The 18,602-nt window shown below is 35.6% G+C and overlaps 1 protein-coding gene across 13 annotated transcripts in view; it reads right to left on the bottom strand.

Annotated features, from left to right (window-relative positions):
* IMMP2L (inner mitochondrial membrane peptidase subunit 2) overlaps positions 1–18,602 on the bottom strand; it is a 904,212-nt gene that overhangs the window by 642,210 nt on the left and 243,400 nt on the right. The window contains exons 7-8 of one of the 13 annotated variants that reach the window (XR_003679753.1): positions 11,845–11,996; positions 10,312–10,344 (exon numbers count right to left, since the gene is read on the bottom strand). The exons of 11 other annotated variants lie outside the window; for them this stretch is intronic. Coding sequence is in view for 1 of the 2 variants with exons in the window: in XM_028489870.1 (XP_028345671.1) it covers positions 10,335–10,344 (10 nt within the window). In the remaining variant the exon portion in view is untranslated. Of the gene's footprint in view, positions 1–10,296; positions 10,345–11,844; positions 11,997–18,602 lie in introns of those variants that run through there. One more of the 13 variants, XM_028489870.1, reaches the window with a different exon arrangement.

The following is an 18,602-nucleotide window of genomic DNA, read 5'->3' as shown; positions in this document are numbered from 1 at the left end:
CGGCTGGGCCTGTGAGCCATGGCCGCTGAGCTTGCGCGTCCGGAGCCTGTGCTCCGCAATGGGACAGGCCACGGCAGTGAGAAGCCCGTGTACTACAAAAAAAAAAAAAAAAAAAAAAAAAAAAAAAACTACAATGATATCATCGCACACCGGTCAGAATGGCCATCATCAAAAAATCTAGAAACAATAAATGCAGGAGAGGGTGTGGAGAAAACAGAACACTCTTGCACTGCTGGTGGGAATGTAAATTGATACAGCCACTATGGAGAACAGTATGGAGGTTCCTTAAAAAACTACAAATAGAACTACCATACGACCCAGCAATCCCACTACTGGGCATATACCCTGAGAAAACCATAATTCAAAAAGAGTCATGTACCAAAATGTTCATTGCAGCTCTATTTAAGATAGCCAGGACATGGAAGCAACCTAAGTGTCCATCAACAGATGAATGGATAAAGAAGATGTGGCACATATATACAATGGAATATTACTCAGCCATAAAAAGAAATGAAACTGAGTTATTTGTAATGAGGTGGATAGACCTGGAGTCTGTCATACAGAGTGAAGTAAATCAGAAGGAGAAAAACAAATACCGTATGCTAACACATATATATGGAATCTAAGAAAAAAAAATGTCATGAAGAGATTAGTGGTAGGACAGGAATAAAACACAGACCTACTAGAGCATGGACTTGAGGACATGGGGAGGGGGAAGGGTAAGCTGTGACGAAGTGAGAGAGTGGCAGGGACATATATGCACTACCAAATGTAAATTAGATAGCTAGTGGGAAGCTGCCGCATAGCACAGGGAGATCACCTCTGTGCTTTGTGACCACGAGAGGGGTGGGATAGGGACGGTGGGAGGGAGGGAGAATTTTTATGATGATGAAAATACTTGCACTGTCCAGTACAGTAGCCACGGGCTAAATGTGGATATTGGGCACTTGAAATGAGGCTAGGATACATATAGCTGATTCACTTTGTTGTAAAGCAGAAACTAGCACACCATTGTAAAGCAATTATACTCCAATAAAGATGTTAAAAAAAAAAGTTATGTTCAATGAAATTTATTTTTTTAAACAAGGCAGAAGAGTTTGAACTTACACAGAAATCAAGTAATAGCCTTTATATCTATGCTGTGATTTTTTTTCCCTTTTTTTCAATATTTACATAATTTAAACACTAAGCTACCAAAGAAATAGGAGGAAAACAATATACACTTCATGCATAGCAAAGAAACTATCAGGACTTTGTCAAAGGTGCACAAAGATTTCTCAGTGTTTTCCAGTTTTGACACCAAAATTGGCAAGGACAGATTCAAACTAAATTGCTGATATTGTGAAATAATGCTCACCAGATGGAAGCAACATTTAACGCAGGTGACAGTTTCTATAAATATAATTCAAAGCTAATATTAGTATTCAAAGAACTTAGCAAAGAAAACTTAAAAAAGGAATCTTTCATTTTCACATGTAATTTTTTCAAGTTGTTATTTCAGAGTGGAGATTAGTCCAGGTGTTTCTGTTATGTAGCAGTGAATGAACTTTTCAATCAGAGAGAAGACAACAAATATTTTAGCCTATAAAATCATCATGTAAATTTAACTGGTTTATACTACAGCCCTTAAGACTTGAAACATCTGTTCAACACAAGTTTTTCTTATAATCATAAAGTTTCAAACTGAATATTACAGCATTTTCCAGTATATTTTTAACATGGTGGTTTTGTCCTTTACTAGGTAAAAGATTTTTAAGGTGTGACCCATGTTGAGGTACTGAAGTTACTGCTCACATCACCATCTGCTCATAGATATTTTCACCTAACACTATATAGCCTTCATAACTATATTAAAAATTATCTTCACACAATTTGGCACTTCATTATATGTATTAATACCTAACTTACCTGAGGTCACTAGTTCAACATCATGAAAAATAAGAACCAAAGATGAGAATGAAAAACGAGATAAAAGAGTGGTCAAGTTGACAAAACACCTATCATAACACCTATGCACTGAACTAATGGTACAGAACCTAAGGCCTTCCCTCTCAGCCTATGTACTCATAATTCAGACACAGTTTGAACTGGGTAAGAGTACTGGTTTCCCCTTCCCTCCACAAAAGATCAGAGTAAGGGAATTAGAAAAGAGTCACAGATTGTCATAAGGAAGCACGCTGAGAGCAACATAATATAAAATCTGAGTTTAGAAGTGAAGGAAAAAATAATTATTCATAAGAAGTAAAAATAAAGGCAACAGGGACTCTCCCACCATGCTGATGGGAGTATAAACTTGTGCAACCATTGTAGATAGCAATTTGCATACATTTAGTGAATTGAATATATGCCTTACCAGCCAGAGATACTTTTCCATATAGCCACAAGGAGCCATACGTGACAGTGTGTCATCAGTGTTATTTATGCTAGTAAACCTAAGTAACAACCAATAGGGGATTGGATAACACAAATGTGCACATGAACAAAAATTAACTCCGAAATAGAATGTAGACCTAAATGTAAAATGTACAACTATACAATTTCTAGGAGAAAATGTTCATGACCTTTGAGTGAGCAAAGATTTGTTAGAAAGGATGTTAAAAAGCACTAACAATAAAAGAAAAAAATGGACAAATTGAAATTCATCAAAATTAAAAACTTTTACTCCTCAAAAGAAATTATTTTAGAAAAGAAAAATGTGAGCCACACAATGGTAAAAAGTATTTGCAATACATGTATCTGACAAAGCACTGGTATCCAGAAATAAAGAGTTTTTATAACTCTGTAAGACAAATAAGCCAACTTAAAAAAGAGCAAAACCAATCTGAATAGACACTTCACTGAAGAAGATGTAAGAATGACCAATAAACACTTGAAAAGATGCTCAACATCATAATTTATCAGGAAAACAAAAATTAATATCACAGTGAGATACCAATACACTCCATTAGAATGGCTAAGATTAAAAACTGATAATACTGTACATTTCACCAGAGAGGATATACAAATGGCAAATTAAGCACATGAAAAAATGTTCAATACCATTAGCCATTAAGGGAATGCAAATTAAAACCTAAATGAAGTAGTATTACTCAACTATTACAGTGGCTAAAATAAACAATAATGTCAATAGCAAATGCTGGCAAGGATGTAGAGAAACTAGACAAATCACATCTTGCTGGTGAGATTGTAAAATGGTACAACCACTCTGAAAAACAGTCTGGCGGTTTCTTAAAAAATAACAACAAAAACTTAACGTACATTACTGGGCATTTATTCCAGTGAAATGAAAATTTATGTCTGCACAAAAGCATATACACAGTAGTTCATAGCAGCTTTTTTTGCAAAAGCAAAAAAATGGCAACCATTCAAATGTCTCTCAACAGGTAAATGGTTATATCCATATCACACAGCAATGAAAAGGAAAATAACTATTGATACATGCAAGTCAACACCTTGGATAGATATTAAGGGCATTCTGTTGAGTAAAAATAGCCAATCTCAAGGCACTATATGCTATCTTATTACATTTATATAGCATTCATGAAATGACAAAATTATAGAGATGATGTACAGGTTAGTTTTTTCCACGGTTTCACAAAGGGTGCAAGAAGAGGTGGGGGAAGGGAGCAAAGCGGGATGTGTGTGACTGTAAAACGCCAGCATGAAGAATCTTTGCAGCGATGGGACAGTTCTGTACCTTGACTGCAGTGGTAGTTACATGAATCTAACCATGAAAAAATTCCATGGAACTACATACACATGTACACAGAAATTAGTGTATATAAAGCTGGTGAAATCTGAACAACTCTGTGAACTATACCATATCAATTTCCTGGTTTTGACATTGTAGTAAAGTTATACAAGATGTTACCACTGCGGGAAAATTGGGTGCAGAGTACAAAGGACCACCTGTATTATTTTTGCAACTATGACTCTACAATTATTTCAAAATAAATAGCTTAAAAACAAAAGGGTGACAATACCAAGAGTTTTCAAGAATGTGAAAGAAACTGAACTCTTATTCATTACTGGTCAGAGTATAAAAATGACACAACCACTTTGTTAAACATTCTGACAGTTTTTTATAATGTTAAATATATACCTATCATAAGACCCAGGAAGTTCATTCCTAGGTATTTACCTAAGAGAAATGAAAACATTTATCACTACAAAGACTTATGCATAAATTTTCACGCCAGCTTTACTCATTCTAGCCAAAAACTGGAAACAACCTAAATGTCCATTAACAGATGACTAGAAAAACAAATTATGGTACATCTATCCAATGAAAAACTACACCATAATAAAAAGTGAACTGCCAATTCAAGCAACAGTATGAATGAATCCCAAAATAGGCTGAATTTTAAAATAAGCCAGAATCAAAGAGTGCATACTGTATGGTTCCATTTATTAAAAATGTAATACAGTAAAAATGAATCCATTGTGACACAAAGTTTCTTGGGCCAGGGGTAGGACTGAGTGGGAAGGGGTACCAGGGTATCTCCTGGGGTGAAGGAAATGTATATATTGATTGTGACATTGATTACAGGAATATATTCATTTGTCAAAACTCAGTAAACTATATATCTAATGAGCTTATTTTATTATATGTATATTATACCTGAATAAAGTTGAAGCTTGCAAAATGTGGTACATGCCCGTAACAAAATACCAAGTAGCAATTAAAGGTCATGAATTTCACGTACAAATGGCAGCATGGAAAAAAGGGAAAGAACCCAGTGAGATTTACAGCACCAACCTTTTTGTGACAACAGGGAAAAGAAAATCTACCTCACAGAGCCGTTGTGAGGATTAAATCAATTAATGTTGGAAAAATTTAAAACAGTATCTGAGATATGACAAGTGCTATATAAGTGTTTGTTAAACAATAAATAAATACAATGAAACAAACAAAATAGCACAATCCTTTTTCAAGGATACATATATATCAAAAAAAGCTAAGGGAGAGCTAATTGCAGGGACATTCATTAAATACTTTATACAGAGGGGCTTCCCTGGTGGCGCAGTGGTTGAGAGTCCGCCTGCCGATGCATGGGACACGGGTTCGTGCCCCAGTCTGGGAAGATCCCACATGCCGCGGAGCGGCTGGGCCCGTGAGCCATGGCTGCTGAGCCTGTGCGTCCGGAGCCTGTGCTCCGCAACGGAAGAGGCCACAACAGTAAGAGGCCCGCGTGTCCCAAAAAAAAAAAAAAAAAAAAAAAAAAACTTTATACAGATACTTATAATGGAGGGACAGGAATGCAGGTAGAAGGAAAAACGTAATAAAGTAAAATAAAAGAGGGGCTATACATTGATCCATAACAAGAATCACCAGGAGCAAACAAATTTTGTGCACTTGAAGTCATAAAAGGGAAAAAATACAGTCAAAAGGCAAAAGTATTTGGACCACACCTGATTCAAGGAACAGCCTACAGACTTCCACTATTTGTCCTGAATTACCAGAACCATAAATAACAGGTGTCTAATGATGACACTGAGACTTTGTCAAGAGGATGAGAGAAAAAGGCAAAAACAGAGGGCACCAGGCTAGCGCACCATCACACACACACACACACACACACACACACACACACACACACACACACGGGTGCCAAGTAAGTCTGAGAAAGTATCCATCACATCCAATAAATGGAATGTTATAACAAGTCTTTTTTTAATGATTTTTCCTGTAATCAATAAATTTTATTTTGAAAGACATATAAAAAGGAATAATAAGCTTATGATGTAAAAGTTTTCTTAAATGCTTGTGGAAATTGAACACATTAGATGTCTAAATAAATGGAAACAACAATTAGACAACTGGACATGAGGAGGTCCAATTTCCTTGTTTACTACCAACCAGCTATGTGACTTAAAAGAGTCACCTAAAGAAATTACCGTGCATGGAGCATAGATGATGTACAGAATGCTTTACAAAGGCCTTGAATTTTTACAGTAGCTTTAAGAAGTAAGAATTATCCCAATGTTACAGATAAGACACTGAGATTCATTAACTATTCAAGGTCACACCATAAGTAAATGGTAGAGCCATGGATAACAAGTCTTGAATCATTCTCATTATTTATATATCTCATCACCAAATTGAAAGCTACATGAAGACGGAACTGTCCACAAGGCTGATACACAGCAGTAATCCTTAAATAATTGTTAATCTTATTCAATAACAATCACTGAACACCTACTATGTGTTAAGCATTCTGCTGAACTCTGCATCAAATAAATAATCTTCAAAATGCAACACAGAATTAAGTGGTCAATATATAAGTAAACAAGAGATTAGAACTTCCAGGAGCAAATACAAACCTATTACCAGTGGGGTTTTGCCAGAATATTCTTTAAAAGTGTAGCTGAAGCAAAGGGGAAAAAATGCATGCTTCTCTACTGTAAAAAGACAAAAGAAAGAAGTTCTCATGGAAAATAAAGTATAAAACTTATGAAGTAACAGTTTACTGTGGTTTCTGATCATAAGCAGCAGGCACTTAAAAGAGGAACTTCATATGTGAATTAAATACTGCTGTTGTTGTTTCTAAATAGACTCCTGCAACTGCCATGCAAAAAGACTTGCAAGTGTTGTGTTTACACACAGGATTTTATTGCCCAGCCAGGGCCCATATGCAAGAGAAGGGGGGACAAAAGGACAAACAGCAACATGCAAGCATGAATAAGCAGTTCCTGCATCCTTGCTGACAAAATTACAGTAACCGCAAGTGATGAAATTATTTCAACAGGTGTCTGAAATAAAAGCTGAATGGACCTTGGAAAGAAACAGAGTAAAATGTACTTTGAAGCGGAAAATATTAAGATATGTACAGATATATAGATCTCAAACATTCTCAGTTAGTGGTCTCAGCTGAGAAAGTGACACTGGTCCCCCAGAATCAGGTCACAGACATGCAGAGTCGAATGCCTGCAACAAGTATCACAGCCTAAAGAAGGCATGAGTAACATCCTGCATGTAAAGCCCAGAGGGATCTGTGTGCAGCTTTGCAGAGCTCCTCAATCCTGTCTGCACAATAGAACCACCTGAAAGTCCTCCTAAAAGTACAAGACACAGATACCACTCCTGACCAGTTAAATAAGAAAAACTAGGGCTGGAGGCCATACATTCTCTACTGATCTGCTAAAATAACTGGGCTTTTCTGTAATTAAACTTGTTATTTTGAGTTAATTGTAGATTCATATGCAGTTGTAAGAAATAATACAAACAGATGCCACACACCCTCTTAACCAGTTTCTCTCAGTGGTAACGTCTTGCAAAACTACAGCACAAATTCACAGCCAGGATGCTGACATTGATAACAGTCAAAATACAGGGGGATTCCATCACCACAAGGATCCCTCCTGTCTTCCTTTCACAGACACAATCACCTCCTTCCTCCTCCCACCCCCAACCCCTGGTCCTGAACCCTGGCAACCATTAATGTTCTCTATTTCATAATTGTGTCATTTCAAGAACGTTATATCAATGGAGTCATTCATATGTGACCTTTGGGGATGGGTTTCTTTCACTTAGAATAACTGCCTAGAGAGTCAGCCAAGTTGTTTCATGTATCATTCCTTTTTGTTGCTGAGTAGGATTCCACGGGACGTATGTGTCACAGTGTAACAATTCAACTTTGAAGAACATCTGGAATATTTCCACTTTGGGCTGGAACATTCATATACAGGTTTTTGTGTGAGTATAGGTTGAACATTCAAGTACAGGTTCAACTACGAATATTCATGTACAGGTTTTTGTGTAGGGTGTCATTTTCCCTAGGATAAATGCCTAAGAGTGCTTTTGCTGGGTCATACAGTAACTGATGTTTAGACCTATAAGAAACCACCACACTGTTTTCCAGTGTGGCTGCACCATTTCACATTCCCCCCCAGCAATGTAAGAATGATGCATTTTCCTCACATCCTCAGCAACATTTGGTGTTGCACTTTCTTATTTCAGTCATTCTGGTAGGTGTGCAGTATTAACTTACCATGGTTTTAATTTACTTTTCTCTAGTGGCTAATGATGCCAGGAGAGAAAGGCAGCTCTTTTCATGTATTTATTTGCCATGTGTACATCCTCTCTGATGAAATGTTTCTTCATGTCTTTTGCCCATTTTCTAATTGGACTGTTTATAGAGCTAAATTTTGAGTTATTTACATATTTTAGACACTAGTTTTTTTGTCGGATATGTGGCTTGCAAATATTTTCTCCCAGTCTGTAGCTTATCTTTTCATTCTCTTAACACAGGTCCTTCACAGAACAAATGAGGTCAAATTTATTGACTTCTCCTTCTATGGATTGTGCTTTTGGTAATGAAGTCTAGGAACTCTTTGCATAGCCCTAGATCCTGAGGATCTCATCCTGTTATTTTTTTATTTGTAAAATTCTTATACTTTTGCATTTAAGTGCAAATGATCCTTTTGGAGTTAATTTTTTTTTTATAAGGTGTGAGTTTTAGGTCAATTTCATTATTTTACCTGTGAATGTCCAATTGCTCCAGCACCATTTGTTGAAATGGTTATCCTTCCCCCATTGAATTGCTTTTGCCCCTTTGTCAAATTCAGTGTGTCAAAATTCTGTGCAGGTATACTTCTTGGGACAATATTCGGTGCTATTTACTTATGTGTCTATCCCTCCACCATTAAACCTCACTGTCTTGATTACTGTAGGCCTTAATCAAAATAGTTACAAAAATGTGGGTTAGATAATGCCAGTCTTCTACTTAAAAACCTTCCAAGAGTTCCCTGCTGCATGGAAAATGATATCCTAATTCCTTATCCAGGCTCACAGAGCCTTACAAAACCAGACCCCATCCAGCTTCCCATTCGTACCTCATACTGCTCACGTCCAGGCTGCCACCCATTTGCATCATGAGTCTTCTCTTTGTTTTCTGAGCACATTAGAAACCCTTCATGAGAATGCTCTTGCCTCCATATCTTCACAACATTGTTTTCTCGGGTTTTTCTTTTGTTTTGTTTCGTTTTGTTTGTCATCAGCTCTCAGTTTATTAAATATCACCTCCCTTAAAAAGCCATACGTATATAGGCTCATTCAGTCCTGATGATACCCTAAGAGGTCTTATACTGTCCTCATTTTATAAATGAGGAAACTGAGGCACAGCCATGTTCAATATCTAACCAAGGTTACACATGTTTATGTGCTTAGTCATCACACTAAAAAGAAGCAGTGAAATAAAGACTGTTTTCTTTTTTGCTCTTTGGCTTCTCTGATGGAAATATGACAACTGCCAAGATCTTTACTGCTTAGCACCTTTTATTTGATTACTTCTAGTTCCAGTCCTAAAGAAAAATACTGCTATATCAGGAAACGGCACGACATAGAAGAGATTTTAAAGAGAACTTCCCCAGTGTGACTCACTTACGAGATAATTACTGGGCTGCAACACCCCTTGCTTTTCACTTGACTTCAGTGACCTAAACCCCAAAGAGAGTATTCATGAAATTCACTCCTCAAACCCAATCATATCATACCAGCCTTAAGAGAGCTGATTATACTGCCTTCTTTGCCCCCCACCCTTGGTTTTAGAAAGCAAAAAATGGCTTTATATAAATATCTTTTGGAAATTTGAAACAATTCAACCTTTGAAACAAGTTTCAAAATTTGAAACCAGATACAAACTTTTAAAAACCCAAAGTAACATCCTCTGCCTTTGATTGCCCTGTTCTGCTCCTTACTAAGCATCCTCAAAGTACTGCCTTTTTCCCCACTAAGCAAACTACAGGAATCTGAAAAATTAAAACATTTACTATTTAAAAATTAGTTCAGTAAACATTAGCAACTCTTGAAGTATGAATATGTTCTCAGTCCTTCCTTCAACAGAAAATTACTTAAATATCGGAGTAATGGATCTTTGGCTGAATAAATTTAAAAGCTCAGCCTCATAAAGCAGATTTTTTTAATGTACTTATATACACTCGCTGTTTAGAAACAGCCAGTATCTATCTATTTCTGCAATGCCTCTCCTTATCTCTAGAAAGTGCTTGGGGATTTCAATTCTATGATCATGACTATGTAAAGTTAGAATATCCTGTATTATATTCTGTGAGACTCCCTTCTAATCTGGGGAAGCAGTAACTTATGTTTGATTCTCCTGTTCTTTGGAACTGTACCTGATCCATTTGTCAGAAATAATAATGGCATAACAGGCAGTTCCTGAGAACTGAATAGACAGTTTTTGAATATTAAGCTTCCTGAAGATATGGACTTCTCAAATTTGAGTATTTATTTTTTTTAAAAGAAACAAAAAAATCAATCTCAGCGCCTTCACAGGGGTTCTTCAGGGATTTCATAAATGCTTTTTGGAGAGACCTCATCCTTTCCTGCACAATAAAAGAAAAAGTTGTGATAGAAGAAACAGAGTTACAGGAACAACTATCAAAACCACAATCCCCCCCCCTCAAAAAAAGAGCTTTAGTCGGAAGAGAACAAAATATTCTATTGGATACTCTAACCATCAGCTATATAAGAGAAGAAAAAAACTTAAAAGTTAACCTCACACATTTATGGAAAGTTTATTGCATCAGAAAGGAAATGAATTCCCATACAGTATTAACTTCATACACTAAAATGAATTGAAGAAACTTATTCAAAAACAAAGAATGGCCTTTGGGAAACTCTGCTGCCTAAAAGGATTTAATGGTCAACGCTTGTCTGGGTTAGTATCATGAATTAAACTAATGAGAGAATGAAGATATTGTTAACAGAAGGGAAGCTCTCCTGAAATGCTAACCTTGCCATTTCTGTCATGTGATGAGAAATAAATGTTCAAGTAAAATGTGCAGATAAAGCTATTACAGAAAATAAATGTCACAGTATTTATGAAGATAGCTTTTTCCAAAGCAAAAACATACTAGTGGTGGTAGGGTGGAGAAAGAGAAAAACAGTAAATATTGTGCCACAAACGAAAATGAAATTAACGCTCTGAGAATAAACTGTAAAGAATCAAAATGTTCAGCCATTTGTATAAATATTGTGAGTCAAAATGTATATACATTTATATACATACACACACATATATACATATACACACCTATGTGTATATAAATATATATTTATGTATAAATTTTAAATACACATTTTATTTAATATATTACAATTATATATATAATATATATGTATATTTTCTGAAAAAGTCAGGAAACAGGAGGTTAAACTATCTGGACAGCAATATCCAAAATCAAAATAACACACACATAAAGCATGATAGAAGGAACATATAAATAAGAAAGCTTAAACATGACCCTTTCTGTTCTCCTTAAATAAAAATTTTTTTAAAAAGTGTCCTCCAAGAACAATGATCTACATGACATCTATAAAAGGAAAGCCCCAGAAATAAGAATTTGAAAGTATGACTGTCTAAGAAAGAAAGAGTCTTCTGCTGAGGAAGGTGGCTCCAGATTGCAGATGTTAGTTGTGAAAGGAAGTAGAACAGGAGAACTCCATGACAATTATAAGAATGTAGAAAAAAAAAATTGTTCTGCTTTGGGAGGTTGTTTTCTTCTGTTTTGCTATGAAATGGGGTCTCTAGAGGGTGGCGAGGTGGCGGGGGGAGAGTGGGAAGTTGGCTATGGAAAAATCAGAGTATGAATTAAGCAAGGGAGAGGGCCAGATTATTGGAAAAGAATTGGCATTTTGGCAGCAACTTAGAACAGCATCAATAGGTTTCAGAGCTTCAAAAAAATCCACTTCCTGAGGGCTAAACTAGAATGGCAAATTAATAAAAAAATTAATTAATAAATACAGGTTTATTCATTTCTTTGGTGGGTCTAGCCCAGAAAGACTGATGAACTTCTAGACACTGAAGAATCAACTTTCAGTACCTGCAAAGCTGAGAACTGAATCCTAGAACTTGGTCCTTGAAACAACAGCGTCCTTCTGAGACTGTCACTACCCTAGATGAGGTCTCCATTCCATTGGTCTCTCTCTGCAATGTCTTACACAAAATGTAGTTGAGAATTAAAGAAGCAGTTTCCTAGGAAAAATGGTGAAAGAAAGAGTAGGGTAGGAAAGAGGATGGTAGATACCTTCTAAAAAGTATCAAAAATTTCAGGCATATATAGATCTCTAAATATCATGAAATGTACAATAAAATAGTATGCCAAATTTTCAAGGATTACTTTGCTGTCCTTATTTAAATAAAACTGACTTAGATCAAAATGTGTGTAATGACTACATTTTCCTTTTCTTCTTCATTCTATTTTATATTTCTAAGTTTTCCAAAGTGAACATCTGTAAGTTTAATAAGAAAAAATTATTTAAAAATCTAGCACAGATCTCACTTTATCTGGTATCAGCATCAATACATTTGCAGAAACACTTAAAAGCCTTTCATTTTTGTATAGGGAATCATATTGATGATACTGGGATGGAGACTGTTTTTTTCCCTTTAATTCAGAAAAGAGTTTACTGACTGAGGTGCTGTAATGATGGGCTCTTCTGATAAAATAATGTGGCCAAGCAAATCTTTGGAGTGTAATAACTCAGTTATTGGGGTCTCATACATAAAGAGGTATATAATGGACAAATAATGCATCTAATCTTCAGCCTAACTGATTAACTGGAGAAACCTAAAAGTGTTTTATTGTTGATTCCCTTGATACTCTTAGAACTAATGTCTTTTCATAATTGATATATCTTTTAAAAGTATTCTTCCCTTCACTGTTTTTAAAACTAGCATAAAAAAATAGCGCTTTTTCTTTTATCCCTCTAAGTCAAAACTACAGAGATTGCTATCCTTGCTAAAAAATGTACCTCAGTTTGATGCCCCCAAACTACCTTCTAAGCAAAAGGTCTGCTTCTGAAATATAGGCCTACTTTCATTGTGATAAAAATCTAAACACAGGAAGCCAAATTTGGGCCTTACCAAATTCGAATCTTTTCCTTACAAAAAATAAGATTACATCATCCATTCTTCACCAGGAAAAATGTTCCTACATATTTTTCACCTCTTTTTTAAAAGGGTATGTTGTATTTTATATAATTTTACCTCAACAAAGTTGATTTTCAAAGATGAGAAGACATTAAAAATATCCATTGAGAGAAGCAAATTTACAAAAAGAAAAAGTTAATCACCTAGAATTTTTTCCTTAGCACTTTGTTTCTAACATTACTGCAGCACTTACCACATTGAACTGTGGTTTGTTTTGCATTATCTGTCTCCCCCAATTCAACAGTGAGTTGGGAGAAGGCAAGAAATGTACTTCATTCACCTTTGTGGACACACTATCAAAGGGACTGGAACATGGTTATATCAATTTATCTAGAATTTTCAGAGGCAATTTCAGTTTCAAATATATTAATCGATCTTCACAGAATGTATCAGCTCACAAATTAGTATTACTCTTCTACTTAAAATTCTTTAACATTTCTTCCACCTGTTCACATGATGGCACATGGTCCCCTTTCTCTCTCTTCCACGTGCTGACCTACACAGCCTTCAAGACCCAGGACTGCACCATGTACAGAGTACATGTGTGTGCCTGGATGTGTGCGTGCATGCATGCATGCGTGTGTTTTCCCCATTATCTACTTACTCCTTGAGGGCAAAATCCAAGGGTTATTCATCTCTGTATTCCTACCAGAGTACCTAGCACATAATAGGCTACCAACATATGTTTACTGAACGAAATGACAACTGTTATCTAGCACTTTTGCCGTTTGTTGAGCTTGATAAAAATAGAGCCAATTATTCTCAGTTGTGTAAAGGGATTTTGATGTGAATTTTTGGGAACTGGACAAAGCACAATAAACTGCCAAAGTTTATTACTAGTTTCAAGGTGGCTCGTTAAGATCAGAATCTACAATCTCATGACAGCATCTAGAAAGAAAAAGCCAAATGAGATACAGCCTATCACCCTGTTGCTACGTGTCTCATCGTTAAGTGGAACTCACAAACAGCTGGCTATTTCTCTGAACTATGCTCTAAACAACAGTCACATTGGATGTTGAATGCTACCTGTCTTTTATTTCAGGGAGTAATGATCAACCTCTTGACCAAGTGACTCTATCAATTTGCTGATGTCTCCTAACTTTTATCCCTCAGGCTGAATCAGTGAAAATGAAGAAGTTAATAGGATTAAGAGCCTGCTACCCTCAGCAAAATGGAGGGAAAAACTGTATGAATTATCAGTATATATTAGCATTATACTTTTAAAATGTATGCTTATGGAATTGATTGCTCATTATTAAAAGAGCTTTTCTGATATTTAAAAAACTGATTAACTGTAACAAGTCTTTTTTTAAATACATTTTTTCATTTAGTTCTTAGTTTATCATTTCAGCCCATTTTTCACGTGTGAATAAGATGGAAAACTCAAAAAAGGAAAAAAAAATAGCATATACTCATCATCTTAAATTATGTTACAAAAACTTAATACCTTATTGTAATTTTTAACCCTAAATAGCCTTTTATCGATATAGCTCACAATTCAGAGATTTTAATTCTTTTAAACATTTGCTTATTTGGCTGAGAGCTGTATCATAAATGTTACCATTTGGTTTTTTATTCTTATTTTATTAGCATTTACCATTACTTTCAAGTCACTGAGTTTTGATTTTTGGTTCCATTCTTTCTAATTTCCCTTCAGTATTTTAGTCCTGAATTTTGTCCAAAACATGTTCATATACGCTATATTCAATTATAAAAAAACACTTACGAAAAGCTTTGATTATCTACCTCACAGCAGGTCAAAATACAGATGGTCCCAGAGTAATACTCAGCTTCCCAAATTCTACATGCTATATACAGTACATAAAGTTTAATTCTGTATGAAAATTTAATGTAGTACTATAAAATGGAACTATACCTATAATATTGTTTATTAATTCAAAAAAATAACTATCAAGTCACAGTTTTTCTTAAGTTTTACCCATAGTCATAATTTACACAGCATATCTTTACTCTTTGACAGATTTATTTTTCTTACTTATAGCTGTCTCCTGTATGTTCTCATTGCATTTCTAACTTCCTTTAAAAACCCATAGCAGTATAACTTTTCTTGGTATAACAGTTCCTGGGACAGTGCTTCTAATTGTTAGGTTTAAATCTAGTAATAAGACAAAAACATAACAATTGTACCTAATAAAAAAGAGTACAATCAACCAAAATCAGGTCTGATATCCAGAGAATCCAGAATATATAAAATATACTTGAGCATTTTAAGCAACACCACACATTGTAGGAAATAGAGATGCAGACTGAGTTGTTTTACTAAGTAGAACAATTACACTGGTGTACTTCAACATAGTCTTTGAAGTTATAAGTATGTTCCTGCATCTCTATTCCTTATCTTTCCAATCTCAATTGTGATCACTGTCTACAAGATCATATGCTTAAGTTAGTAAATAGACAGCAAAGAGTTCCACATAAAAAAGCAGATATCAGATCTAGACATGGCACAGTGCCCTACTTCACAAAGGTATTGTGATAAAACGGTACCATCTGATAATATTTACAGTACATTTCATGAAAAAATGGAAGTTACATAAATATAATAAGGGTGAATAAAATCATGAAGTCGTACGAGAAAGTTTTATTTGGTACACCTGATAATAAATGTAAAAGGAAAGGAACTGATCGTTATTGGTGGTGTAGTAGTTGGGGGCTGGATCAGACAGGCAGTGAAGATGTGGCAGCAGTGAAAAAAAAAAGTCATAGAAAATTATTTTAAATTTCCATCTGTTGGTTATGTTTTAAGTCAGCATTTCCATCTGTATACAAAGAGCCACAATCTTTTCTAGGTAGAAAAATACTATAACATTGATAACACAAAAAGGAACTACTACAGTTTTAAAACATCTGACTTTTCCAGGCCAATCTTACTTTAATTGTATCATTATACAGAAGAAAGAAAATTATATGGAACAAATGAAATAATGTACCTCTGTCATAAACTCTGAAACATAACATTATAATGAAAAAAAGTCTCAGGAGAAATTTTGGGGAGAAAAGATATATTCTTCAATAATAATTTAACTTGGCCTGAATTCATAAGAATATCCCTTAGTTTTGCAAATTGCCTCCGGTTTGCTGAGAGCCATTCTTTTATGCCGGCTTAAAATAAGCAAAGATTACACAAGTACCATGTGCCATCCTAAATAAGGAAAGAGGCAAAAAACAAGTACAATATGGTATTTAAACAGCTGTGTGAAGATCACTGGTTAAAACAAGAATCATTTTTTCAGCTGAGCTTGTTATGCTTCATTTTGCTAAATATAAACTAGTCCATCATTAAATTAACCACTGATGTGTAGACCAAAGCCCAGAGCCCCACCTGCAAATAATCCAATAAACATAATAATTTTTCAAATGCTAGTGAAATTGTCATAATTTGGGACTGAAAATGTGGAGAAGGAAGAAGAAAATGCAGAAATTATTTTGTAGCTATAGTGGTCAAAAATGCAATTGTTGGGCTTCCCTGGTGGCGCAGTGGTTGGGAGTCCGCCTGTCGATGCAGGGGACGCCGGTTCGTGCCCCGGTCCGGGAGGATTCCACGTGCCACGGAGCGGCTTGGCCCGTGAGCCATGGCCGCTGAGCCTGTGCGCCCGGAGCCTGTGCTCCGCAACGGGAGAGGCCACAGCAGTGAGAGGCCCGCATACCACAAAAATATAAAAATAAAAAAATGTAATTGTTTTCATTATGTGCAGTTTTATTTGAGTGAGCTGACAAATGTATAAAAATTAATACTTTTGTAAATACTCTAGTAAGAATTTCACACCAATCAATTAGTGCAGATTATTGCAGAAACTCAATCTTTCAGAAATAAACAAAAATTTTAGATATTATGCAGTCAGTCTAGCTGGGCATTAAGTAAATGAGCTTGAACCAGTTGACAAAATGGAGGAAAACAGCATAATCTTGAAATAGTTTTACTTCAAAAGGTCCATGAGGCACCATCTAGTATATTAGAGGAGTTAATTCACTCACTGACCAAAGAATTACTACTTATTCACATTGACTCATTCTGGTCTCCACTTTCCATTATGTTAGAGTATTTTATTTCTCCATACAGTAAATACAGCATTGTGGTAAAATATATGATTAAGCAAATACATTCAAAAGATAATAAATATTCCTTTTTTCAGGGCCATTGTGTTACATAAACAGCTTCTGCTCTAAATAGATTTAAGTGAGATTCATGTACCCCTCCCTCATCCACCAAAAAGTTCAATAGAAGGACTTGGGGAGCAGGGGGTGAAGGGATGGTCCATGTATTTGGATGGATAAGAGACCATACATGTATTTTCACTCACATCTGACTAAATGTTTAAATTGCCCTCTATTAAGAATGCAGACAATAAATGACAGTAGTATTAGAGTACCTGTGACCAGTAGAAATCACAGATAATTTGACATATTGTTATACTCATCACTAACTCCAATATTAAAATACTTATTAGAAGTAATACTAATTTTTACTTATTATTACTATACATGTGTTACTGTACTGGAGATTTTAAAATATTTTGTTGACTATATTTCAACTAATTGACTTGCTTTATAATCCTATGCAAGCTATTTTGTGCATCTGAAAACATTCTGTGACATGCAGACTTCACCAGATTGCAAAGGAGTCCACTGAACCAAAAAAAAAAAAAAAAACTGTTAACCACCTCTGAATATTAGTCTAAAAAGGTAAGGTGAGGGAAAGGGTAAGAAGACAAGAAATTCTGGAGCTTAAAATTACACTTTGTGTTAACTTTTTGTTTTTGCTTAGTTTTGCTCTACTTTTTTTTTTTTTTTTTTTTTTTTTTCCTGTGGTACGCGGGCCTCTCACTCTTGTGGCCCCTCCCGTTGCGGAGCACAGGCTCCGGACACTGGGATCTTCCCAGACCAGGGCACGAACCCGTGTCCCCTGCATCGGCAGGCAGACTCTCAACCACTGCGCCACCAGGGAAGTCCTGCTCTACTTTTTAATTCTGGAAGAACAAACATCCTAGCTGAAGTCAATCAAATAAATACTGCTTTAAGCACTAATTCACACCTTCCTCTTCCACCCTTTATTGGTTCTAAGAAATGCTCTTTGGTTTAAAATTTTACAGTAATAATGGGAAAAGTATGAATTTTCTTTTTATCCTTACTTGACCATTTAAAAAATAACTTCAAGGTATACTAGATTATGATAGCAGATTTTATATAACCCTGACAGTAAAGTATACGGCTTTCTATGCCAAGTGAGTGTAAACAGCTTCTTGTAATCCTGGCTGATTGATGTGGGTGGGGGAAAGGATTTGCAAGATCAATAGCTGTACTATGCCGAAGACCAGAGACCAGGATGACTGGCTCTAGTAAAAACATCACATCTGGAACAGCAGTTGCAATTGGAACCACAGCCTGATTCAGGTTATAATAAAACAGCTTCCAAGTTCTGTTCTCCCTGTGCACAAGCCAAGGTGAGTAAAATGAGCATGTGATAAAAATCTCTCCTTTTGAATTTCTTGAGTATTTCACAGTGGCTCTAATCTCTGCAATTCCTGTGATACAGTTATTATTTTTTGATTACTCTCCTGGATGAGAGAACACTTCCAGGGCTTTTCGCTTGGCACCCTTCCATAATATCCCTCATTCCATGACTCAGAG

Source organism: Physeter macrocephalus, chromosome 5, assembly GCF_002837175.3.
Source record: "Physeter macrocephalus isolate SW-GA chromosome 5, ASM283717v5, whole genome shotgun sequence".
Taxonomy (NCBI): Eukaryota; Metazoa; Chordata; class Mammalia; order Artiodactyla; family Physeteridae; genus Physeter; species Physeter macrocephalus.
This window is presented reverse-complemented; position numbering and strand designations above follow the sequence as displayed.